At 39.7% G+C, this 27834-nt stretch overlaps 1 protein-coding gene across 1 annotated transcript in view; it reads right to left on the reverse strand.

Annotated features, from left to right (window-relative positions):
• The window catches only part of ATP10B (ATPase phospholipid transporting 10B (putative)), a 56284-nt gene that overhangs the window by 4145 nt on the left and 24305 nt on the right, over positions 1–27834 (reverse strand). Inside the window, exons 6-20 of the mRNA XM_052772159.1 lie at positions 26376–26503; positions 24989–25241; positions 23838–24073; positions 16353–16532; positions 15221–15800; positions 14583–14689; positions 13704–13830; positions 11985–12169; positions 8369–8681; positions 7094–7170; positions 6432–6557; positions 4274–4474; positions 2385–2465; positions 2171–2275; positions 1526–1713 (exon numbers count right to left, since the gene is read on the reverse strand). Of these exons, the coding sequence (XP_052628119.1) occupies positions 1526–1713; positions 2171–2275; positions 2385–2465; positions 4274–4474; positions 6432–6557; positions 7094–7170; positions 8369–8681; positions 11985–12169; positions 13704–13830; positions 14583–14689; positions 15221–15800; positions 16353–16532; positions 23838–24073; positions 24989–25241; positions 26376–26503 (2887 nt within the window). The remainder of the gene's footprint in view (positions 1–1525; positions 1714–2170; positions 2276–2384; positions 2466–4273; positions 4475–6431; positions 6558–7093; positions 7171–8368; positions 8682–11984; positions 12170–13703; positions 13831–14582; positions 14690–15220; positions 15801–16352; positions 16533–23837; positions 24074–24988; positions 25242–26375; positions 26504–27834) is intronic.

A 27834-nucleotide genomic window follows, 5' to 3' on the forward strand; every position in this document is an offset into this window, starting at 1 on the left:
AAGCCTTTTAGAAAGAAACCAGAATCTCAAGGCTCCAACTGGTTTCTGAAGGAGATAGGGAGCAGGCAGCATGGCAAGATGAACCAACTGAAACTTAAAATTAAGGGCATTTTAACAAAGGGTGGTTTCACCACTGCTGTGATATGCTGACAGCTAAGTTGTAGCAGAAACTGGGGGCTGGATATTCTGTGAACTGAGGACTCTGCAGAAAATAATCTGGGGTACCTACATGAAAGAACAGCAGTTCTCCAACTTTGAAGATATCAAGATACAAATCTTAAAGCTCAGTATCCTGCTGAGGCAGCAACAATCTTAACCTTGCTGAATTCCCAAGATGGAGATACGAGTTCTCTAACCACGTGTTTGATGTAGCTCTCGGTAGAAAGCTCAGGGTCAGAAATGACACTGTGAATGAGGGCTGATAGGAAGACAAAAATCGCACAGGAGCAAAACAGACTGGAAAAGGATGCCCTGCCTAGAAGACAAGAGACCTTACTGAACTATATGTTGTTTATCCTGACCTGAAGTTATATAATGTAACATGAAATCACAAGAGCATCTCAACTCAAATGGGGAAATAATAATAATAATTTGAAGAAAAATATTATCTAGTCTTGAAAGGTTTCTTTTCAAAGTTAAACCTCAGATTCTAATGCCTTAAAGCACTTACGAAATCAGATACTAAAAATATTTTCCTGATTCTTGCAATACCAGTGTGCTGCACTACTTCATGACAATTAGGATGAGAGAGAGACTAGCAAGATAGTCAAACCAACCCATTTCTTCCATTGTGCAAGCACAAATAAAGATTTTAAATAAGTGGTGCAACTCAGACAAAGCATATCTGCTTAAAGAATGATTCAGGTATCAAGCACCAAAAGTAGTAAGGTTACCATATACATAATGGGAGCAGAATCATTATGTTTTTCAACCTAGTTTTTTTCAGCAACCTATCAAAAGAATTATCCCTCTCCAAATATTATTTGGCTGCAGTTAAAGCTATCTTTAACATACCTGATTTGTTGCACAGAGTAAAACTAAAATTCTGGATGCAGAAAATGATTTCATATGGAAACATGTTCTCAAATTTGGCTTAGTAATGCGCTGTCATGTACTTAAGAAGCAAAATACATTTTGTAACTCTCAAAACATAGAGGAATATTTCAAAGACTTGCTTTCTAGTCTTGATCAGCGCAACAACATTGTGTTTATGATAGTGAACAATCATGTAGCAGATTTGTACTGGTAAACTTTGAAGCACCCCAGAAAGAAAGGGTTTCCTGATGGGAAAGCAAAAGCAGTAGATATATAGTGACTTATCTAGGGTTATATAACTGAATAAATTAATGGTTCATGAACTGGAAAGTTGAACCCAGGCATCTGACTTCCACACTGATCGCTTATCCCTCTGCAACACGTTTGCCCGACATATCACATATCCGTACACATCACTATTGTTATTTCACTCAAATGCCTACAAATCCACAAAATGAAAATGGAGAGGAAAACAGTGCATCATTCAAACCTTGGCAAGAGTGCGATGACTGGGGTAATAAGACACAGTAAATAGAAGGTGGGGTCTGAAAGCTGTTTCTCCATAACCCAGTAGGGGTTGGTGGGAGGGTTGCAGACCACGCAGGCGGCATTGTAGATCAGAGAGAAGACGAAGTAAAACACCACGCTGCCAATCATCGTTACCAAATGGAACAGGGTCTGTAAGCAGAATTGCACAAAATGACAGTGATGCTTGTGAGACCCTGACTGTGGGTGTAAGACAGGAGGTTACAAAGACAAATTGGAAAGAACATATTCAATAGTCCCTGCTACTGAAAAGTATAGTAGGAGAAATACCCAGAAATTATCTTACAAAACAACAGTGACAGTGAATACAGTTCTTTAAGAAACACGTCCTCATATATTGACGTATGTAAAAATTGTGTACTGTCCTGTCCAAAGGCACAGTAGAAGCAAATTCTGTCACTATGCACATGAAGGTATTACCCTGAGGGTAATAATCAATTCTGGCACATTGTGAAATCTCAGTGCATCTGTTACTTTTTGTGACCCAGAATTCAGGTAAATGACTCTGAAAGACAATGCCATGTCTATACAGTATGCTATGTTCATAAAAGAAAAAAAGTCACGGCAACAGGACAGGTCAAATACATACCCATGTTTTCATTTCTAGAGCCTGGTGCAAGAGAATGGTGAGGAGGGAGATGGTATTGATGGGGTTTCCAAAGGAAAACACATCTGTGTTAGAGTCCTTGTATGTCTAGAAAAGAGGCAGATAGACTGTGATGAGCCCTGACTATTCAGAAGTGAATTTTTCTGTTTTTTAAGGGGGATAGGAGAATGAGAATATTAATGAACCTGGTACTTACCAAATAGGGAACAAAGAAGCAAATGAGGCTTTGGTAGAAGGCATCCAACATTGTAATAATAAAAGTTGACAGCTTGTATATCTGCAGGAGTTTATAGATAACAGTCATTATGATTGGACTCACATCTCTAGTCTGTCCTGCAGACATAACTGCTGTCTGTTATTCTTCCATTCAGACTACTGATTATAGCTAACTGGTCTCCCTTCATGAGTAAATGGCTCCTGAGCAGCTGATTTAGACCACAGGCTTATCTCTGAGCTGGCATTTTTTCTGTGTTAACTAAAGACAGACCTTAGGAAGATTAGCCAGTCAACTAAGGGTCTTAAAAGCTGAAAGTCATGAATGCCCCATCCCTCTCCAAAGGACCCCATTCCTCGAATTCTCTTTCAAAGAAAGCTCTTCCTAGAGCTATAGAATTGGTCAAAAATCCTTTCTTTTAAGGTTCCTTCCACTGAAACATCTATTTTGTCCCATTTTAATTTGACTACTTGTCATATTTAAACTTATCTAGCAACCCGTGGGGCCACAGCTCCCATGGAGTGGGATGCATTATTGGAGTGACAGAAGGCTGGGCAACTGTTGTTTCAATGCAGACAAAATGCCAAAGCAACAACAATGACTTCTTCAAAGTGGTAAAGAACATATATTTTGCATATATGTGAGGTCCAAGAGCCCCTAAGAAAAGGTATGGAAAGTCCTACAGAGAATCCTCAAATCCTGTATTCCCTTGCCTAGGTTTTTCAAAATATCATTAAACACGATATGAACCACCAGTTCCTCAGTGCTAAAAATCACAGTCCAGGATAATGAAAGTAGGTATTAGGAGAAAAAGGAGGAGAGAGAAGAATTCCTAAGTACCCTGCAATTTTGTGATTTAAAACTAAGGCTGCTTCAAATTTTGCTCATTAACATTTTCATAATTTCCTATTAAAAATGTTAAGGCAATTTGGGAATAAGTGCTACTGTACTTTATGTATATGCAAAACCAGGTATGTATGTCTGTATATGTGTGCTCCTCGCAAACATACAGAGATCAGACTGGTTCTCTAAACCTGACAGGCAAACTGATGTGAAAACATAATGTATTTCATGCATATTTTCTGATGGTTAGCAATACTATTTAAAGAAAAAGCAGTAAACAAATGAAACAGTTCATGCCTGGAACAGCCTAGACACCAAACTGTGACAAAATCCTTTATGCATTAATAGGTATATTTCTGAACCTGAGAATAGAAAAAAAATGTCGGGTTGTTTATTGATTTAAGGATTTGCGTTTTCTTGTCACTTTTTGCTGTAATCTTTTTAACAAGCTTTTCTTCTTCAGTACGTTGAGACTGTTCAAAGCACCAAATCTGAGCAGAGTTTAATCAGGGACCAGCTAAACTATTTTACCCTCATTTGTTACATTTCTCACCCTGTTTTATTTATTTCTCCCTATGTCTTCACTGCGAAATTGTCTATATATTTTGGTGTGTACGTATATACACGGACACACACATATTTGCTCCATCATCTCTTCTTCAGATCAGAAACACCAAATACAGGGCTGATTCACTAGCACATCACTTTACCTATTATAATGCAGCATGCTGGTGCCAGACTGGCTTCATGTATTTAATGGCAGAATAAATCTTCCCAGTTACATCTTCCAACTATGACCAAGCACCCAGCCTCATTTCCAGGAAGCAACTTCATTCATATGTTCCTTACCAGTTCTTCTGACAGCTACAATTATACCTTCTTTTAGTGGACATCAGTAAACTAGAAACCATAAATGGGTTATTTGGTTCCAAGTAAGTCTAAACTCTTCTCTTCCTTCCCTCCTCACAAAACCAAAAACCTGTGGTCCTTTGGCTTATCAAGCAGTTATTTCAGCAATCAAGACATACCTCTGAATTTTGTCCATTCTTGTACAACTCGGGCAAACCTAGAAGTGTTTCTGCAGAAACATCTCTATCCAAGATTCCGAAGAGAAGAGGGGGCATCGAGGTGAAGAAAAGATTGAAAAAAATCATCTGCCAGTAATCTATCATTGTGCTGCCTGAGAACCCACAGAAGAACTGGTACCAGAAGAGCAGGTTGACGTAGCTCTGTAGAGAAGCAAATACAAACACAACATACTGTTACGAGCCGAACCGTGGCTCCCTACACGCACAGAAGCACACCATTCATGCTGATGCAATTTCATTTCTCTTTGGGTTGTGGAAGTCGTGAAGCGGCACCTTTCCTGTGGCCTCTTCTGTACATCCTTTTCCTTTCCCCATGCTGTTCCCTACCATTACAGCTGATCTGGACCCTTTAGTTTGCAACCCATAGATGGTCTATGTCTCTCATAGTTTCACCTAAGAGGTTTATGTAGTACATTGGTTATTAACAGAGTCTCCCAAGAATACGTTATTTTGGTTAAAGGTACCCTTCAGTAGACAGCTCTGCACTTTATTCTGTAAAGAAGTATATCTTAAGGGTCTACTTCACACCAAGCCACTGTGATACAGCTTTTTAAAAGCCATTAGGTTTCTTTAAGAAAATAGCAGAGAATAATTAAGTAAACTGTTCACAGCTCTGAGCACCAGATTTTAAAATCCTTTTACAAACTGGTTGTCCCTGTGGAATCAAAGGCCTCCTGCTCCCTAATGGTACTGGGGAGATAATAGAACAGCAGCATCCCAGTCTGGAGAGCTATTACGCATTGCAAATAAATATCCTTTGAGCTCTAAAAGGATGCCCAATCAAGAAAAAAGAAGTTTCCATTTCCACTACAAATTTTAACAGTGATAAGAATTAATCCTTATTCGAAATTATTAAAAAAACCCCAACCAACAGATGCTTTGAATTCTAAGTAAATAGTCTTTCACGCTGAGAGTGTATTTCATGTCAAATGGACTTGTTTGCAGTCTTGTAGAAACTGTATTACTATCAGGTTTTTCCACTTCACATTATTCTTCAATGAACAGCTCATTTGCATATACATTAAATTTTTAATAAAAATGCCAGATATGACTGCATCATTACTTGCAAGTGGTTCCTATCAAATTAAATGCAAAAATCCAGAAATTTCACAGGCAACCAATTCTTACTACAGAATCATCTTCTATATTCTAGCACTAATAATCTGCTCTTCCTTATGCAAATTTTATTTTGAGGCCACGGGTATTATTAATAAAGTTTCTTGAACTACCATATAAAAGTTACTAGCCTTAAGTCCTTTTCCCCTCTGGAATCATGCTATTTCAAAATATTTAGAACCCATATTTTCCTCAATGCTTTATGCAGCACATTACTAAGAAGGAGGTAGCATGCTATAAACTTGCAAAGTGAAGAAACAGGAACTGTAGCTTCATAAAAAGTAAGAGAGTTGTTCTGGTTTCAGCTGGGATAGAGTTAATTTTCTTCCTAGTAGCTGGTATAGTGTTATGTCTTGGATTTAGTATGAGAAGAATGTTGATAACACACTGATGTTTTCAGTTGTTGCTAAGTAGTGTTTAAGACTAAGTCAAGGATTTTTCCTTCAGCTTCTCATGCCCAGCCAGCAAGAAGGCTGGAGGGGCACAAGAAGTTGGGAGGGGACAGCCAGGACAGCTGACCCAAACTGGCCAAAGGGGTGTTCCATGCCATATGATGTCACGCCCAGTATATAAACTGGGGGGAGAGGGCTGGGGGGGTGGATCACTGCTCGGAAACTAACTGGGCACTGGTCAGTGAGTGGTGAGAAATTGCATTGTGCATCTCTTGTTTTGTATATTCCAATTCTTTTATTATTATTATTGTCATTTTATTGTTATTATTACCATTTTTATTTGCTTCCTTTCTGTCCTATTAAACTGTCTTTATCTCAACCCACAAGTTTTACTTTTTCCCCCAATTCTCTCCCCTATCCCACTGGGTGGAAGGGGAGTGAGTGAGCAGCTGTGTGGTGCTTAGTTGCCGGCTGGGGTTAAACCACGACAAAAGTATAACCTGCAAAAACCAAAAACAAAGCAAAAAACCCCCCATCCCTGGCCTTGACCCTTGCTGGGATGAAAACTTCCAGAATTTTAATAATCTTACCACATTTTTGTAGAAAAAGTAAATCACCATCTTTGCCAGGCGAGCATAACACCAATGTCCATGGACAAGAAGGAGTTTTTTGAGATGCTTGAATCGGGATATTGCAAAGTCACTGGCCATCACAGCCTTTGGTAAAAAGAATAGACGTTAATTTACAATATATCTTTTTCCCACCCAACACGATGAAATTTGAACATGGACATTGAAATGATTTCCTACTGTTGAATATGGTAGAAAAAAAAAACCCCTTGAGAAAATAGTTGGAACTTTCTATCTCTGCAGAACTCTCCATCTTAGAATGAGGGAGGAGGATGTGTGAGAAAGAATTTGGGGCAGAAAACACTGAAAGAGAATCAACCAAACATGGAAATGCTAAAGCAGAGATGATTCAGAAACCAGATGCTAACCTAACACTGGACAGGCATCTGCTAATTTTCCAGGCTTGTGAGCAAGCGCACGTTTGTCCATGCATGCTAATTGTTGGCTCAAAACACTCTTTTTTGGCTGGACCCATAATTACAAACTGCATATTAATTTACAACAGTAATGATGCCAACTTGCATTTTTAAGATGACACTCAAGAGTACAGGGCTGCTATGAAACTTATTAAGCAGCAAGAGACCACGTGACAAAAGAGGAAAGGAAATAAATGGAAGGGATACCTGCATGCCTTCTTGGCCAGATATTCCAATTCCAACATCGGCTGCTTGAATCATACTTACATCATTTGCACCGTCACCTAGAATGGGAACACAGGAGGGAACAAAAAAGGTGCAAGAAAGGGTGCTTAATACAAAATGCCTACATCAGAACAAGAAAAAACCCCTAGCTATGCTGACAAACAAAGGCTATTCTGTACAACCATGCAACTTAATTAGGGCAACTGATTCTCAGCATCAAGCAATTACGACCTCTGGGCTCTGATCATGGTTGGAACATTCTCCTTCCCAGGAGACCTAGATCCACCAGGGCTAGGCTAGACATTGGGACCGGCTGGGTGGTGGCATGGACACCCCGACACCATCTACACCTGCATTGTTTTGTATGTTTCTGCTCGGTGAACTCCATATGCTCAGCATCATGCTTTGCAGCACCCTACTTCACTGAATTCTCCAAATTATATGATAAATTTGATTGCAGTTGACAATGTAACAAGCCAATTTCAGGAGTTATTGTGCTCATTTCAACTTGCAGCAATATATTAAATACATAACAAAATTTCCATGGAAAGAACAGCCATGGTTGTTGCCTGCAATGTGGAGACTGTGAATTAGGTTAGCTGGTAAAGCAAAATAAATGAAGCGGAAGGCTGAAAGCTTGTATTTTGAACTCTAAGGCAAAGCAAGAAATTTTAAAATACATCAGACTCTTCCTTTTCTCTCTGGTCTGCAGAGGGGTATTTTTTAGTTTTAAGTCATAAAAATCAATTCTGCAAGGATTTTAGTGGGATCACTTATCAAAAGTGGAACAGGAAACTGAAAATATTTCACATTATTTGGAGGTAAAAAGCAAATGAGTCAGCCCTTAATACCACTCTCGGGATAACTCTGTTTTCACCAGTTGGGAAAATCTGACAGGAAAAGGGCTTTATGAGAAGACAAAAGAGTGACAACTATTGACTGCTTTCTACGCCCAAAGCAAGGGCATTCTGGAGGGAATGTGTACATACGTTTGTACTGATGTGCATGAAAGGGACCACTGGGAGATTCTGAATTTGGAGTGCCTTCATCTTGTTTAAAAGGGGGCCACATTTGCTCAGTGAAAGCTGAAGAAGGACTTTCACATGGTTTTTGTTCAGGAAAGACTATTCAATGCTATTTTCCCACTGTATCTATCTGAGGCACAAGAGATGGCTCATACAACATATTCCATACATTTCCATAACTCATAAGGAACGTGTTTCCCCCTTTCTCCTGTGAGAGTCAGAATGGAAGTACCTATCGACAGGGTCATCACTTTAAGCTGCCTCCGGACGAGCTTGACCACCATACTCTTCTGAAGAGGGGTGGAACGGCAGCACAGCACTGAGCGGCAGTGCTTCGTCAGCGCCAGGAACTTCTCCTCCAGGCCCCCCTGGAAGATGACGTTCAGCGTCTGTCCATCAATCACCAGTCCGAACTCAGGGCTGGGGGCCTCAGAGGCTGAGAAAGATGTTGGGATAATGCCAAAAAATCTCCTCCATGGTTTTTCAACCTCATAATTCTTCCTCACCTCTTCCAAGGTTAAATTCAAGAGAGATTCACAAGTTTCCTGTGAGAAAACAGAAGCGGTTCTAGAAATAGTTATCTCCATCTCCCTTTACAGCACAGCACCTTACAAAGCGTATGTTTGTATAATCGTGCCAGTGGTATTAAGTCCATCAGATAAACATTAGGGAAAACTGACTGAGAAATGCACCGATTCATCAGATAGGAGATTATTTCAATGACATCATCAAACCCTTCAGTGAAAACACCACACATCTTATCAGCTAGTTAACTGTAGTAAGGAATTATTTAAAAAAAAAAGAAAATACTCTTCACATCAGGAGGACATATTTGTATTTGCAATGCTGAGAGTTCAGAAATTAAAAAAAAATTCCTTTTTTTCTAAAGGAGATTTAAAATATATCATTCTGGTACAAATGATGTGAGATATTGCAGCATTTGCTTCCCTCAGAAATAAACTGTGGTAGAGAAACAAGAGGTTCAGATTTTCAAAATTACCCAGTAACTTTGACAGTTTGGCCTTTTCTAGGCCACAGTTAGGGACAGAAATAAAGCTTCATATTGCCCAGCACTGTGCATCAAACACAAACTAAGTCTTTCCCTCTTAGCAAAACTGCCTCATTTTGGACCAAAGTCCCCCTTTTGATGCAAACAACTGGAACTGACTTAGTATCAAATACAGATAGATTTAAGGGGAGCACTTTTACCTCTCTCATACAGATCTCCTAAATTGGGACACCACTATCAGAGAAAACCCAGAATGATCTAAATGTTATTTTGCTGCCTGTTAGTACTAAAAGTCCTCCTTCTGTGGCATGGCGCTGAATACCTGAGGAGCTAATCACTCCCTTTTCTACCTTTTCTGTCAGCTTTATTGAGTGATGATTCAGTTCTAAAACGTTATTTTCACTTTATGTTGCATAAGGTACATGTGTAGGATGTTTGCAAGATTTAAATTACACTTAAGTGGGAGGTTCTGGAATCAAATGTGCCTCTGACATCTAATAAAAAGCTGCATCTAGCCTGCACACTTAAAACCTCTAAAAAATACTGAAGAAGCATCGTCTTTCTGTGAACACCCAAAAATTGTAGTGGAAATTCCTGGTTTGCCTTGGCTTACATTTTTAGATGAATCCCCCAAACTACCTCCTTGTGTTGCTTCTTCCTGGAAGATATTTAATTTTTAGTGTTTGAATAAGCTGCTGGGCTCAGGGGGTGAAGACAGTCCCTTCCCACTAAAGCCAGTTCAGGGGTTAACTTTGGCAAAATTAACGGGTTAAACGCTTCGTATGTATTATTTGTTTTCCCCCACTGCTGCCATTGGGAGACTCTTTCAGAACCAGCGTCCTCAGCTTCATTTTGAAAGGGAGGGAACTAAATCTTATTATGGAGCAACTCCAGTGCCCACTGAACCATGGGTATTTACACAAGCACCCATATAGATGCAGCTTGCATCTGAGCCTGGATCGAGGGCCATGTAGGGTGCTATGGGTGAGTGCACACGCCTGTGTTTCCTGGAGCCAGGGTGGTCCCGCCTGCAGCATCACTTCTCTGACAGAAACCATCTTCTAATTTCCATCCTCAATATACTCATTCTGCCTTCCATTAAAGCAGATACGCGTACCAAATGAAATTACACATTGAAGCAAGGAATGTATTCCATGCCAAATTCCATATCGTCTTTGCGTGTTTCCCTATTTCCGTGACATTAAAAGAGAGAGACATTTGCATAGGATTTTATTCTTGTTTGGAGAGCTACTAACTGCAGACAAAAGCAGTTAGAAAGTAGGCCATCTAACTGCTCTATACAATTGTCTATCACAAGTAAAACAGTATTTTAACTATATTTATTAATCCTCACAATAGCTTTATAGAGAAAGGCAAGCTCGTATAGGTAACCCCCGTTTGTGGGGAGAAAAACTGAGGCAACCAAGACCAGTGACTTGCCCAGTTGCAGAAAGAAGCCCTGCCTTCCCTCCTCAACCTCCTGTCCACCCACAGAAAGGCTCGTCTCATGGTAACTCCTGTTACTGCTGAGTATGGGCCACAAGTGTACGCTGCATAAAAAGAACAGAGCAGCACACAGGGAAAAGGGCAGCGGCTGCTGCCTGGGGCATCTCAGGGGCATCCAGGGCTATATAGGAAGTAAGAGGTCATGAACAAGAACATAAAAAAGGGCATCGCAGCTGGCATTTTGGACCCTGCTTTTGGGCTTTAGTGATGATCAGGGCTGACCTCTCCTTAGCAAACAGGTCTGGTTTATCTATAACGCCTGAACTCCCTCTCCCTTACATCCATCTCACAAAGCCATCTGTCCCACCAGGATGCCCGGAGGGATGAGACGCTAGGCTGTGCACAGTGGTGGCCATTCTGCTTTCCAAAAGCAAGGCATGGTTTTCCTGGTACCCTACTTATGTTGCTTCACAACCTGCAAAAGCCAAGGTTGCTTTTCTAAAGACTTTTACTTTCACCAGCCTTAATGGCATTTACCCTCTTCGAAAGTTAGGACTCTATTTTCTATCTTCCGTTCAGACAGTTTCAGGAATAGCCATAGATCGCACCACAGACTGTTCACTGTATTTTAGTGAGTCACAGGAGCTGACAGATGCACCCTTGAAATGATTATCCCCATTTTGGAGTACGTTTGCTTTGCCTACTGCCTGACCTTCTTATTGCCCATGGAAATTTGGGGAATATCTGTGCACGTCAACAGTTACGTGTGCCACATGGAATGTCAAGAAAGTGACTGTGGTTTTACCTGGCCCACAAGAACCATATTTAGGTTTCCAAGAAGGTGAAATGGTGCTTGCACAAAAAGTTACTGGGTTAAATTGTTCACTAATAAATTTCTGATTAAGCCTAATCCTATTAGGGAACATGTGACTAGAAAGTTCTAAATTTAATTAAAGCTCCACCTGCATACTTTTCCCAGACTGACTCATACAGTACTTTCTAAATGTCTTCCTACAGATATGACCTAGGGTTAAAATATCATTGTAACTGAAATTTGCATTGCAAGGTAAAAAGCCAGATATCAATATTATTAAGGAATGAAGCACTTAAACTGCATATTACCTTCTTTCTAAAGCTCACTATTCAGGTAATTTTTTAAAGAGTATATTCATTTGGAAAAATCAGTGTATTTTAATTGAATAAAACTCTACATAACTGTCTTGTGTTTCAATTCACAGTTACGTGTGGTCTAAAGAGTTTCTGGCCTAATGCTGCTATGTGGGTTTTTGGTTGGCTGTTTTGTGTTGAATGCAGCCTAAAGCAAAACAGTGCCAAGCTGCAAGACACAAAGAAAGGGAAAGACAGCAGATTCTGTGCGTCTCTCTGTACTCACCTTATTTTCAGTGTTAATGGTGAAGACAGTGTCTCTCTGGTTCAGGAGTTTACAGGAATATGCAATGTTAACTGCTGTTTCTTGTTTGTCTCCTGTCAACACCCAGATTTTTATCCCAGCTTCTCGAAGAGCCGCAATAGTGTCAGGCACTCCATCTTGCAGCCGATCTTCAATCCCTGTTGCTCCTGGGCAAACAGGAAAAGAAGTAGTGAACTAGTTTTTCTTTCATTTGGAAATCATGTTGCTATTTTCTTTTCTAAGAAAAGGTCTTTGGCTTCCAGTCGTGATCCTGAACCTGTCAAGAGCTGAGCCAAGGTATTCTCCAGCAAATAAGCACAGAGGCACAAGATCTGCATTTGGATTAAGATCTGAATGTGTCAGCAATCAAGTTCTGGCTCTTCATTTTACTCGTTGCTAGAACAACGCCATAACAATTCTTAATAATTCAAAATGACAATGCTAGAACAATTCTTAATAATCCAAAATGACAGTGTACTGGCAGAGGAACTACACCATATGCATTTTTAAAATACTGCATTAAGTCCCATCAAAGCAACCAGAAAAGATGAACTTTCACTATTTAAATGAATGTTATCCCTATTGTCAAGTTAGGGGCTTCACCCTTCAAAAGGAGAAGAAAAGGTACAGTAAGTTTTCTTTTTGAAAATGCACAAACTTAGAAGCAGATGCCAACGCTCATCCTGATGGTAAATTACCATCTGAATGTTCTAATACTTCTCTTCTTATCTCTTCCACTAGAGGTCAGTTTGAAGATGCTGTAACTGTGATATATTAAAGATGGATTTAAGCTAAAAGAACACTTTTTTTGTGAAATAAAGTATGAAAGCACACAGAGCCTTAAGAGCTGGCAAAGGTAACAGATTCTGACAAGATCTACATTACCTCTTATGTGGTTCTGCTTATGCCATTTACTGTTATTACTCTAATTTTTTAAATCACTGCAGAGATTATAAGAAGTCATAATGCTAATAGCTTGCAATCACAGAAATTCAGGATAATGAAGTATGGGCACAGATTGTATTCACAGAAACGTGAGACTGAGACAACTCTGAAAATCAAAGTCCAAAAGAGCAAAATGTTTGGAAACAAAAAAGAAAAGAAAGCACTGAAGTGCTCCATAATTTAACAGAATAGCGTTGTTAGATACGACAGTGATGGATGATGCACAAGTGCCAATGAATGTAAGTTTTAACACGAAATATCCTTTTACAAAGTGCAGAAAGCAAACGTGACAATGCAACAACAGCAGCAATTCACTAGCAAAAATGCCTATGTGTTTTAAGTTACCATTTTTTAGAATACAGTTTAATTACCAAAATTCCCTTGGAATTTGTGCTCAAACTGAAGTTAATTTATAGTATTTTATAGGTTTATCTAAGGACACAGACACATGATTGAATTATGGGAACTTCGTTATCTACTGTGTCAGCTGAGCCACAGTAACAGCTGGTGTACATGTTCTTTGCTCCTGCCACGTGATAATTTCAGTACACTTTTTCAAAGTTACTGCTGCTCAAAATGAACAAGAACTTGTTTAGACACTGTCATTGGACTGTATACCCTAGCCCTGAGATTTCCAAACCTCAGAGGAAGACTTTCTGACATAAGTAAGTATAAGCTGTTGTCTGTGTGATTGCCAAGAATATCACAGGAGAGCAAGTGATACTTCACGCAATGACGATTCTTATTTTTAGCTACCCAGCAAGGTGAGTTTGGTCTCCAGATGCTGCGCTGTCTCCATTAACAGCTCATCTCTGTTGTCAATTGCAGCTTCTGCCTCCCGACGAAAATTGGCCCATTTTTGAAAGTCATCTTCATTCAAGACCTGCATAACACAATTTAAACAGAGCTCATTTTAAATTTAAATAAGAGAAGAATGCCAACATTCTGGATCAGAGAGACTTAACTCCTATCCAGGCTGGTAAAGTACTGTGGTACTGTGCTGTCTTTAAAATGACACAAACTTTTCTAAAAGAAGACTGCAAGAACTAGTAGTAATGAGAAAAATAGACCTGCCTTCCTGTTTGTCTAAATGGCCTACAGCTGAGACTTAAAAACATGACCTAGAGAAACTCTTGATCACACAGCCCTTAGCTGGGACACTGAACTGGAACACACAGTTTCTGAAGGTTGCTCTACATTTCTCCAGAGCTTGAATATGACCTATTTGTTGCACATAGACAACTTCTGTATTAAAGTATCGGGCTAAGATGTACTAACCCAGGCTGAGGGCAAGATTTTTGAAAGCTGAATGCAAAGCAAAACAGAAAAAGGTTGGCTCCTCTGCGGACTTTTTATTTCTTGCTTAGAATCACTGTAGAGAGGGTCAGCCAGCGTTACCATGAGAGAAAAAGAAAATGAATGTTTTTGAGGCTGACCAAAAATCCATCATCTGCTCACACTGAGGAAAAAGAGGAAAAAAAGACTGCAGAGCAATCAAATAGAGGGACAAGAAGATGGGCTGTATCTGGCTTGTTCTCTGAAGCAGAAAGACTTATAACCATTGCACTTTTCTAATAAATCTATTGACATGTGCAGAGTAAAGCTGTAAACAATATTAGGCTAATGCCCTCCTACCTTCTTAGCTATGCACAGAGTTCGTAGGCCATCACGGGCATAGTAATTCAGATGCTTCTGTGTTTTTTCTTTTATTCTTTTCATTCTCTTCTCTGCACTCATTTCAGCTGTGAAATACAAGGAAAAGATTCCGTATTTTAAGCACAGATAACTTCAGACCTAATGGCCTAAGGTTAAAAAAGAGTGGGCATTAGAGAAAACTGATTCCAGTATAATAGCAATTCCTTTAAAAGCTCAAAAGTGTTGGCTGTGCATAACCTGAAATCTTGCTAAAAACCCTTGTTTTCTTTAAGATAACATTGCTTGGGGTTTTTTGTTTGTTTGTTTGTTAATGTTATAGCACTCTTTCTGACAAGCTGAAATACAATGGTCAGGCCCTTATGACAGTATTACTGCAGAGTGCACAATCCACATGGGTTAGCGCTGTCAGTGAATTTTAATAAGCCCATTCCTTATTCTGAGCACTACTCAGCTTAAATAAATACCTCAGTTCTCATCTGCAAGGATAACACTAGAGAAAGCTTATTCTTTTTTTATACTTCTAATGCCTAGATATAATATTTCATGCAGAAAAGAGTACTACAAACTTCTTGTGCTTCTTTACAGGAGACACAACAGAAAGCTCATTGGCTAATTACCTTTGGAAGAGTCTTCCAGCAAGTCCATTATAACAGAGTCAGCTCCTTTTGTGTAGACAACAATTGCCTTGGTTAGAGGGTGCCTCACCACCACAGACATCCTTTTCCTTACTGAGTCAAATCCCAAAGTGTAGAGAATATCAAAAGACAGGAGTGTGCCTTGTGGCAACCGTACGGTCACCTGTTCAGGAGTTCGGGACACTAAAGTAAAACTATATGCCTGGGCAGCATAGACAAGCGCTGCCTCATCTGGGCTCTCAGCCTCATAACAAAAGTCTGTTGGCAAAGAACTGTTAGTCACGGATTTAAAAACCTCATCCAAGGAAGCACTACCAATATCTGTGCTGCCCTTGCCCTGGAGCTCATCGCCTCTACTGCAGCAGTTGTCACCATTGTCACAGCAATCCAACACAGCAAGATGCTCCTCGGTGCTCTTTGCACTGAAGCTAGCACCTAGGTCTGAACTAGACTGAGAAGAGGAAAAAGACTGACTAAGGCTTGCTAATTTTAGCCGTTGAAATATCTGATGAATCTTCTCCAGGGTGATTCCTGAAGGTTTTATTGGTGGTGGTACTGTGACCTAGGAGAAAACCTATGGTTAAAAACGAATAAATGTGAACTAAAAGATACTTTTCAAAACCTCAATATATTTTTCTGTATTTAGATTATGCTAATTAGAAAAGCAACTTTTTTTTTTTTTTTGCTATTTAACTGTGGTGGGGGAATTCAGTAGAGGAGTCATAGGTGAGTTGGCATCCAAATTTGATGGTGATTTGTATCTCTACCTCTGAAGCAGAGATGAAACCAAGCCCCTTGTAGTTCTGTCAATGGCCTGGGAGATCAGAGAGAACCCAGTATCTTCAACATACTTCTTACAGTGTATATAATATAAAATCTAAAAGAAAAAGTGCGGATACTGTGGTAGCCATAGCTATTCATCAAACATAAAAGGCCATGTTAGGAAGGGATATACACAGGCAGGGAAACAGCAGATATTATGCAAAAGGTAAAAGAACTAGAGGAGAACTCCCAAACAAACTATTTGTCACCATTTCAGGTTTCACTGAACACTGCTCTATCTTGTTAAATGGAAGCATAATCAATTTTCCTCATATACTTAAAGTTAGATTACCCTTTGTCTTGGCTCAGTAGCTGTGGAGACCAGGACTGTATTGCAGATGGCAAGGGCAAGAAAAAAGTCCGTAAAGGATGTGGAAGTCTTCGTATGCATAAAAGGAGAAAGATTTTCAGTCTGGAACGCAGCTTCTCTTACTCGCCTCAGCAGCCTACTATCTGGAGTCACATCCTTTTCCTGGAAGAAAAATTACTTAATGAGATTTATTCCCATTTACCTTTGTCCTCAAGGAAGAACTATCAACTTGATAACTTCTTCTTGCCCCTTATTGAATTTATACCTAGAATTATGTAAGGTAAATGCCTTTTGTACTTAACATCTAGGGAAAAAAAATCTACATTTCTAAAAGCTGCATAACTAGATAATTAGAAGGAAATGCATCTTGAAACGGAAGAAGATTTCAGAATTTTATTTCTTTTGAGATCTCCTAGAAATCAAGAATAATCTATACTGTATCCCCCAACTTTGAAACTGCTGACTACTGAATTAAAGGGCATTCCAGATGGAAGTGGACTTGGGATCTCCCATTTCAGTGTGGGAGCTGATTATTATTTCAACAGAGAATATATTGTGCTTATGGCTTGGTTACAGCAGTATCACTTTTTGTTTCCAGAGTCATTTTGCTTTGCACCCAGAAAGAGAAGCTGTCTCAACCTGTTCTTCCTCAGTTTTTACAATAAATAAATAAATAAATAAATAAATAAATAAATAAATACATACTTGATTTGTTTCTGAAATGTTACTGTAATTTTACTACCACTCTCTTTCTAATCAAACCTAAATTTGCAAGCCAAACTACATAACAATGTCACTTACCTACAATTTAGTTTGATGTAGGGCTACGGGAGTATTACTTTTAATGGAAATTTCATGTTAGCAGAGTCTGGTTTGGATTTAATTCAGGGCCATATTTAACAAGAGCTTCCAAATTTAGAAGGCACCTTCCTGTGAGCCAACGCTTTTGCATGCTTTCTTTAAGGAACTGCCAAAGTGATTTAGCTGCTTTCTAGTTCATCTCAGCTATTACTTTCACCTCTTTCAGTCTGGCACATTTTTCCTAAATTCCCTAAATATGCAACAGAAGCCAACCAACCACCTTCACGGCTGTGTTGTCCTGAGCTGAATATGTTGCATTGTAACTCCTACTTGCTAAAGTGAATAGCAGTTCTTAAATCATTCTAATAATTGCAAATAAATCTACTGCTCATTTTGCAGCACAGAGCTCAGTTGAAATCCAAAGATGAAAGAAGGTTTTGCACTTTCTCTGCTGCAGGAGGTTCTGGTTCCTTTGGCTCAGTGTTTTCATGCTTTTTTGTTTCCTATATGGGGAAATGTTTTAAGTATAGATGCAGTCCTTTCTCTAGCAAAGTGATACATACTGAGGATAAGCCTGATTTTTTAGTTATCTTCTCAGGTCTCTTAAAAGCAATCAGAGGCTGAAAAATTAAAGCTAGCATTCTTTAGAAACCCTTTCACAATGTTGCACTGTAGCAGGCAGTTACTGCAGGTAACTGTGTCTGTTGCCAATACTGTGCTTTGTATGCATAGCAATCCCGGATAGCTTAACTGGACAATTCTGTTGAAGAACACATACGTGCAGACAAAACCGTCAAAACAGTTATGTTGGGAATTATATTAAATTCAAAATATGAAAGATTAGAAACTCACTGACTGTTTGCCCAGCTATTCGTGTAATTTCCTCATGCATTGCCACAATGAGAATGAACCTCACAAATTATTACGCACGGATCTCAGCCTACCCTATCCATCATCATCCCACTGAATTTCTTTTGCATCTATATCCTCAATACCTGCCAAAAATGACAATGCACTAATGGATAGTAGAAACAAAAGCAGAAACTTTCTGAACTCAAAATTTTCCTCTGGAAAAATAGAAAATTGTCAGGTCAATTGTGGCAGAGACAGGTTTTAAAAACAAAATGATACAAAAATCAATATTTAGCAGAAAAGTTTTTCTCTTTTTCTTTTTCACATTCAGTGAAAACAAGGCTGAGCTGAATTTTCAGCCTTATGGAACTTCAGGAGATAAAACCAAATTCAGACAAACAAGTCTGTTCATTGACCAGCCTGAACATATATAAAACCAAGGAAACAAACGAAAAAAGAAAATGAAATAAAACAGCGTTAATGATGATGACGATCAGTTAAATTTACCACCTTTTCAATGTTAGCGATTTTGTTAGTGAAAATGCTGATGTTATAAAATGGCTAGTGCCATTCAGGTTTTAAGATTTCCTCATTAATTTGATAGCATTTCTTCTACTTGATGGCACTAAAACCTGATGACAATAGGACAATTGAAATCTTCATGAAATATTTCTAATAGCAAGGCACTATTTATTGGTATTATTAAATCTAGAAGGAAATGTGCTGTCACGATCTTAATTCAGAAGAACACCTAAAGGTAGACAGAGTAAATATTAATTCTCTATCTTGTTCCAAATTTGCTTATCATTTTATATTTTTCCTGCTCTCTTAAACTTTCCTTAAGTCTGCCTGTCAACCATAGCTCTGTTGTTTTATAATACATTATTTTATTTTTCCCTCTGAGAAGTTGCAGCTGCCACAAGGAAGCAAATTAATAAAGTATACTGGCACGTCTCCTTTTAAGGTACCCAAAGAAACCAGTAAGTTGGCCAATGCCACCTTCTAGGTTCTAAAATGTTGGGCTGAAGGCTGTCTCTCCAGAGGGTTAGACAGGCAGGATGAAATTCAGTTTCTGTTTTCACAGGAGGTGTGACAGAACTGGTAACTCTGTTCTTTTTCCAGTTGCATTAGACGCTTTAGATATGGACATATCCATGAGCAGTGGATATTTTCTATCTGGACTTCAGTAAGGCCTTTGACACTGTCCACTGTAAGATCTTCAGAGACAAGCTGTTGCTGTATGGGCTGGATAAGCAGGCAGTGAGGTGGACTGAAAACTGGCTGAATGGCCGGACCCAGAGTGTGGTGGTCAGCAGTGCAAAGCCTAGTTGGAGGCCAGTGACAAGCGGTGTACCCCAGGGATCAATACTGGGTCCAGTCCTGTTTAACATGGGTGGAATGGCTGATGCACCAGAGGGTCGTGCTGCCGTCCAGAGGGACCTTGAAAGGCTGGAGAATTGGGCTGACAGGAACCTTATGAAGTTCAACAAGGAGAAGTACAAGTCCTGCACCTGGGGAGGTACCAATATGTGCTGGGGGCCACCCAGCTTGAAAGCAGCTTGGTCGGAAAGGACCTGGGGGGCCTGGCAGACCCCGAGTTGAACATGAGCCAGCAATGTGCCCTTGCAGCAGGGGAATGATGGCATCCTGGGCTGCATTAGACAAAGTATTGTCAGCAGGTTAAGGGAGGTGGTCTGACCCCTCTACTCAGCACTGGTGAGACCACACCTGGAGTACTGCATCCAGTTCTGGGCTACCAACTACGAGAGAGACACGGACATACTGGAGAGAGTCCAACAAAGGGCCACAAACATGACTAAGGTACCAGAGCATCTCTTTTATGAGGAAAGGTTGAAAGCCACAACTGTTTAGCTCAGAGAAGAGAAAGCTGAGGGAGGATCTTATTAATGTGTATAAATACCTGAAGGGAGGTGCAAAAAGGACAGAGGCAGGCTCTTTCAGTGGTGCCCAGTGACAGAACAAGAGGCAGTGGGCACAGACTGAAACACGGGAGGTTCCATCCGAACATCAGGAAAGACTTTTACTGTGAGGGTGACTGAGCACTGGCACAGGTTGCCCAGAGAGGCTGTGAAGCCTCCATCCTTGGAGATATTAAAATGTAGTCTGGACACAAACCTGAGCAACTGGCTGTAGGTGAGCAGGGGAACTGGACCAGATGACCTCTGGAAGTCCCTTCCCTCCTCAACCATTCTGTCATTTTTTGATGTCTGCTTCCCTCCAGATTTCTCATAAATGTTTATGAAATGAATAAATCAGTCACTATCTTTCTCTCCCTCTGATACCCTAGGAGATTTCTGAAGTAAAGACTACACCGTTCTTCTTTCCTTTCCATTCCACATAAAACCTAAGATGTACACAGACATCGCACATTTTTATGGAATCAATGTAAACACTATAGACTTAGCAGCAATTCTCGAGTGAGTTTTTGGATAGCTTGAATTTGTGTTCAAACAGATCTGTTCAGCTCAGTCTCCTGACTGAGTGCAACTGTTAATAGGTAGATCTCTATCTCTCTGTATTTATGTTTAGTAAGAATAGCAAGAGAGATGATTGCTGACAATAAGCTAGGACTTTGCTTTTCAATCGTCTAAGACTTGGTCAAGCTCCTTCGCACTGAACAGACTTTGCCATTGAATTTTTGGAAGCTGTAACTGGACATAGGATTCATTGTTTCTGATGAACTGCATAAATTGTATGTAAGGAGGCTCCACAAACTGCCACGGACAAAAATATTGGAAGGAGCAAAACGAGAGGGTAAGCCCTAGGAGTTAGGCTCTGCATCATACATGTGTTAGTTTTACTCCAGAAAAGACAAGCAATGTTATTTGATTATTCTTCTAGGATCTGCAGGCTCCAGTTTAATTAACTTTATCAGATGCCATGAAAAACCCATCATCCTCACCTCTATCTCAGAGACACACTGAAATGAACATGTTAATTGATAAGAGCTTCTCAGATTTCAGCAAAACATCAAAACTTGTCAAGCAGAGAACACTCACAAAAAGGCAGGCTGAAATACATTCTGTAGCTGCAGAGCCTCCTAATTGCAGAACTGCTCAGAATACTGAGACAAGTTCAAACGTGCTGATTTGCAGGCACAATCAATTACCACTGTACAAATGCACTTAAATGCAACCTGCTTATCACTGATTCATGTAAGGCTGATTGAGAGTAAATAAATTTTGTGATCACTGCATAGATAACTTTCCTTTAAAAACTGTTCACATATAAATTTAACATTTGTAAATTATTATCTTTTGTTTGGCACAGTTACTTTCCAATTAAACTCTTTACATTTTGTAGGATACTATTATGTTAACCCCTCTTGCTTTAAAATGCTTTTCTTGGCAACAGTTCTGACATGCAGGTGCTCATAGCAGATGCTGTGCTAACTCTTACCCAAAACCCACTGTGTCTTCTCAGCAGTGCAAAGTTCTTCAATTTTACTGTTACCTGAGGCTACCAGTTTTCATGAATAGTTTTCATGCGGCTGGCGCGTCAACCCTTGGAAACTTGACATTTATTAAGAAAAAAGCCATCAACATCAAATTGTACATTGCCAACTGCTGGCCTTTGGACAGTACGTTGTTTATTACGTAAATCAGTTTTTTTTTTTCTCTTGCATTTTGTTGATCTGAAGAAGCTGTGTGTCACAATTTCATAGTGAGGATTGTGTTTGACAATCATTGACTGCTACTGAATACTTCAATGCTTTTATTTTAGCAGAGCCATTCATCCAGAAGGGCTCTGCAAGCCTTAAATTAATCAAGTTAAATAGCAGTCTGTGTCTTCACTCATACATTGTTCAAAGATGGATTTTTCTTAAGAAACGTTGAGTCCTGAGATACATTCAGGCCCACAATACTATCTGTATAACTGGAGCACTTAAGATGCTCCAGATTTGTAGCAAAGTACAAATGCATCAGACAAGGTGATGTAAGTTCTAAAGGTCAGGAACCATAGAGACACAGAAAATTTTATTATCCCCATTTTATTAATAGGGAATTGGCTTGGCTGGTAAAGAAAGATACTACTATGCATCATTTGAAGGATATCAACATACAGGACAGCCTCTGGGCAATATCCAAGTGTTTCCATTTTTACTACATCTTCATGTTTGTCATAGAGGTTAAACGATTTATCCAGATAGAGTGACACCTATTAGCACCTGAGGCTGGTTATTTCCATGACAGCAGCTTAATCTTCCTCTACAAAGGAGATGTGTGATACTAGTTCCTCAGATATTGCTTTTACAGTGGAACCCCCCCCCCCCCCCCAACATGGCAGTTTATTTATAGAAGAAAATGAAGAGGTCTGGCAGCAAAAAACATAATTGGGGAAATATACTGCAAGAAATTCCTTTATCACACTTAAAAAGTCATGACCCATAAGAGGTTCTCAAAAGGTATGACCCATGGGTTCTCAAGAACCCTTGGAGAGGTTCTCAACATCCCATGAGGACTGGGTTGGAAAATGCTAGGATAACAACTGACAAACCCCCCATATTCCAAGAGCAGGAGGAGTACTGACTGATATCCACTACATGACAGAGGAATTGAATGAGGCAAGTAGGATCTTATCATGAACTTAAACTTACATCCTCCAAAACAACCAGTCAGTGAGTTAAAAACTTTGCCAAGAAGAACAACTGCAGAAAATAAAGTTCTGAGAATTCTGTATTTATTAGATTTTTTTTTTTTTAAATCAAGATTTGGAAGGGTTTTCCAGGCATTTAATTTTAATTGGAATTCTAATTCTGAAAGTGTTCTACCTTCTCCTAGAGTCCGTAAAAGCCTTGTCTGAAATGTCTGTTAAAAAACTTTCAAGAAGAAAATAACAGTCTGACTTTAATTATGTTGTATTAGATTTTGGGAAGTTTCAGATCTAAAATTCAGCAGAGTCTAAGATTTTCCTAGAATTGCAATGCAGACAACATGTACTTCCAAGTCAGTACTCCAGGTGAGGCAGAGGCCACCTAGCTACTGAAGGAGGACAAGGCTCTTCAGCACCTTGCAGAGTTCAAGAGCTTATTCTGTTAAGCCCTTTTAGCTTAATCTCTATTATCTTTGTGAGAAGTGCCACTTTTTTTTGCCTTGAAAAATGCAATGTTTATCTTTTGACACACTAACAAACTCCCAGAACTGCTCTGGAGAGTGCAGCTTGGGCATTTTGCGTGCAGGGGTGGCTGAACTTTGTTTAACAGAGACGGTATGTTGCAGTGCTAGTAGCAGAAGCAGTTTGTGGCTTTCTGAGTTATGTTCAAACTCAGACTTCAAACCCATACCCTCTTCCAGACCATCATCTCCTAGGAGGACCTGTGCCTCCTGTTTCTGCAAACCCAGGCCCAGACTCACGTCCCTAGCTCCTCTTGCACAGTCCCAGCCCAGAATCCCCACCTCATTTTTCCTGGCATTTTAGAGTACCAGAACAGTACAAAAAGCTCATTCCGCTTTGTGCAAAATACCTCTTGCTGTTACGAACCACAGCCTCAGTCCTTGGACCCCAAATTCATGTCTCCTCCTCCTATCACGCAACCATCACAAAAACTCACCCGTGTGCCCCCCCTCTTCTGCTGCAGTCTTTGATACAAGGACGCAGATTCCCAAATCCTCGCTAGCTCCCCCCGACTGCAGCCTGCACACCCCAAGTGAGGACCCCGATGCTTTGTCTCCCCTTTTCCTCTCCTAGCTCCACCAGGGCTTGGATTTCTCCCACCCGCCTGTTGGCTTCCCATCACAAAATGCAACAGAAAGGAGAACTTAAAATGTGTTAGCTCAGTCTGCTTGTACTCACAATGGCACTGCTGAACGCCACTTGAGACTGGTTGCTGTCTCGACGACCGAACGACCTATTCCTTGTATGTCCCTGAAAATGAGCCCTGGCACTCTGGCACCTCCTTAAAGGTCTCACGGTCCTTTGCTTATAAGTGGCTGGTGTCTCAATATTCGTGGGAGGAAGAGTGAAGTGTTGAAGTTTTGCAAAGTCCTCATCATCTAAATCCAACTCTTTGTGGGTTTCCAGGCGTCTGGCTGTAAAAAGAGAAAATTAAACCTTACCTCTTCTTTTGTTTTTAGCATTGCTAAGGAGGAATTCCTTGGTTGGTTAAAAAAACTGAAACAAACTAAACCAAAGCCAAAACATCTCAAAATCCAGCACCAGAAAGACTTCACTACCCACTTCAGTTTCTGGCAACTCCCACTCTCCAATGTTTATTATTGCAAGAAAACAAAAATGCGTTTTCAAAGCGATCAGTCACTTTTATGGACTTCTGCTAATGCTTGGTCTCCTTAGGGGCATTTTGCAGTTGACTGGAACAGGAGAGTGAAATATGGTAATTCACAGATTTGCTAATGTTTTCAGTCACAGAGCACAAACATCTTTTTGGCAGCTGCTTGCCAGCTTAATAAAATCCTTTGCACTATGCAGAGAGAGAAAGCAGTGACCAAGAATGGGCCAGAGTCAAACCCCCAGATTCAGAGCACCAAATGCCAAGAGACTTCAGATATGGACTGCAGCTGGGGTCGACTCAAGAAAATGTGTAGCTGTACCTTTCATATCACAGAGAAGACTGTGGTAATTACTTTTGGACCCACTGAGTTTAATTACTAACTAATCTCAGTTTGTGAGCTTATAATAAGTTGGCTGGCATTCATTTAGAAATGAAAGAGAAAACGTTCTCTTTGCACTCTCGAGTGGGTATTGAATGCGGGGCAAAGCCTGAGATGCCTGCAGTGGGAACTGGAAAACCTTTCCCATCTGACTTCTGAGTCATTTAAAACACCTTCACTTTCATGAATCTCCGTAACAGGAGTCCGTCACAAAATGGAGACGAATCCACAAAGCTCTACATTCAGTCAGGGCTCAGTAGGTTTAAATACTAATATTTAAATTAATAACATTTATTTGCTAAGAGAGAAAAGCAAATATAAAAAAATGTCTCTCACCATTTTCCTGGTGTGAAAACTCAATCCCATCAACAGTACAGCGTCGGAATACCATTTTGTTTTCTGTTAGTGTCCCAGTTTTGTCTGAGAAGATATACTGGATTTGTCCAAGATCTTCAGTAATATTTAGGGCGCGGCACTGTATGGGCAAATCTGCCTCTTCATCATACAGGTCAATGTCATTGTGAATTAAGAAGACTTGGCCCAACTTGACTAACTCAATGGACACATAAAGAGAGATGGGGATTAAAACCTGAAAGAGAGTTTAAATTCTCAGTGAGGGGTGGGACAAGTCTTATTGCTTTCTGTCAGCAATGTCCTGGCACAGATATACTAACAATTTTCAGAGAAACAGTTCTTCCTAGAGACTTATTGTAGGACTGAATAATAATAGTTCAGGGGAGGAAAAAAATCCTGCACATAACAGAGATGGATAAACAGGGACAATAAGTGATAAATGTAAGATAAAATTCCTAGAATACCAAATGCAAAGATGGGTCTTTCAGAGGATGCTCTTACAAAGCACGTTTTCTGGACTGCAGAGCATGCTTGCTCTTACCCTCCTGAACCTCTGACAGGATGCACTAACACAGACTAACTCTTAATGTAAAAAAGTTTCACAAGCAATTACTTTGCATGCAACACTTCCCACCCACTAGCTTCCCTGCCCTGAAATAATAATGAATTCTCAAGATGCACAAATATTCTGTTTCCGTAATGAAGAATAATCCCCCAAGGAATCTCTGAGCAGCTCGGAAAGTTATCTTCACATTTCATTCATATTAAAGAAATGCTGTCCATTTGAATCTCAGCAGTTACATCAAGAAATCTGAAAAGTAAATGTGATTTTTTCCCCCCATGCCATAAAATTTCTCTCCCAATTAGGCTTAATCAGACTTGTATATACAAGTATCCTACTTCTAATTTAGCTTCTTTCCTAAACCAGCTGAACCATATCTAGCTATTATTCCCCATTGGCAAAAAATGACAATTTTTGTTTCACTGTTTTCTTGAGATATTAAGTGACATCCTTATTTGGGAATTCTGGACATAGGCAGAAAAAAAAAAAGCTGACATTTGGATGTAAACATCCTCTTTATTGCATATGCTAGAGATTCTGGAGTTATTTAAAGATATAATAAACATCCTTCCTATCTATATCCTTGTGGGGTTTCAACAGCAAGAAAGAAAAATCTGCAGTTAGAAAGAAAAAAAAAAGATACATTATTTCATGCTTGGGTGATTTGAAACACTCCTAGCAATATTTTCAAATAGGATTAAGAAGGTACTGCACAGCTGTTAGTTGATATTAATTGTTCATTAGTGATTATACTCAGTTTTGAATAGCTTCTTCCTTGGAGGTAACAGAGAGGGTTTTGTCTTTTACCTGTAACAGGATTATCATTGTCAAGAACATGTAGAAACCAGCAAGAACTGGAGACAGAAAATTGCCATTCTCATCTGGGACATCATAAGGTGGATACTCTGAGAAGTTTCCAGTCCAAATGCCATGCCCTGTAGAAATGATATACAATATTGAAATACACTGAGCAGTAAGGTGATTGACAAAGCTTCTGAAATTTGCAGATATGGACTGCTATGATAATTAAAAAGAAAGAACATTTCCAAAGCAACAGCCCCTGAGCAATGCTGTAAATCTATTGGAGAATGCAAAGTATACGCAGAGCTCTGTAGCACATGCATATAATTGATATGCTAGTAAGAAATGAGCGGTCATGGATATTTTTATTCACCTCTCCTTCAGCAGTTGTCCCCCAGGGCTCTCAGCTCTGCACAGATCTTTCCTCATTCTGCATCTTGCTGCTGGAGGACTCCATCTCTACCACCTATCTTTAAAAATCCTCAGTGCTGAAGACTCCCATTCCTCTTTCTAACAGAAAGAAACCTTATAACCTTTATATAGACAAACGGAAATCTTCCTTATCCTTCCTGATCATTCTTGATTTCAATCTTTGTGTAGAGTTGACAAACCCCCTATAATTCAGTCTGGGCAGCTCATTTTTACATTCCCTTCAATTAAGTCATACCCCAAAACTGCTTCTTCCCTTGTGTCTTAAATATCAGTAGATATCATTGCACTACTACAACAAAGCTTCCGTTTCAGGACTTAACCACATCCCATCACGATTACTCTGTCGCCTTTCATACTGCCTTTACTGAAATAAACTTTGCTCAAGGATGCTACTAAATTTACAGCATCAGAAACTTCACACAGAGCTAGGACAAACAACTTGGTTTCCCTCATTACATCATTGCTCCAGATGCCCAAAACCTCTATTAGTCCACTTTGCATATCCAGCTCTGATAAAGCTTCTATTAGCACTGGTTAAGCAAGCAGTTGTTTTGCAGCATCTGCCTGCTAAAATGCTGCCAAAGGAATTAAAATTATTTCAGCAATACTTTCTGGCTGCTAGAGACCACAATCACATCTGAGCAAGGACAACTATGTTCTACAAGCCACTTCTTACCCCAGTTTTTCACTGTGTGCAAGAAAAATCCTGATAACCAATCCACCAGTGATATTTCTTCCTAGAACCCTACATTCAGACAAGGTTGCAAGCAAGAACTCATGGTAGAGCTACGGGACATTTTGAATGGATGAAAGCTAATAGACTTGTTACTGTTTTACATGTTTCACTTAGACTATGAACATTTTATATTCTTTTTTTTTTTAAACCTGAGCAGATAAATTGTTTTTTAAATGCTGATTTTTTAATCTGAGACCACTTTAAACCTTAAATTAAAGGACTTTATCACTCAAGGGCCCCTACACACCAGACAAAGACAAGTCTCTCAATCTACATGACAGCAGCCAGGGAACGAAG

Source organism: Harpia harpyja, chromosome 20 (assembly GCF_026419915.1).
Source record: "Harpia harpyja isolate bHarHar1 chromosome 20, bHarHar1 primary haplotype, whole genome shotgun sequence".
NCBI lineage: Eukaryota > Metazoa > Chordata > Aves > Accipitriformes > Accipitridae > Harpia > Harpia harpyja.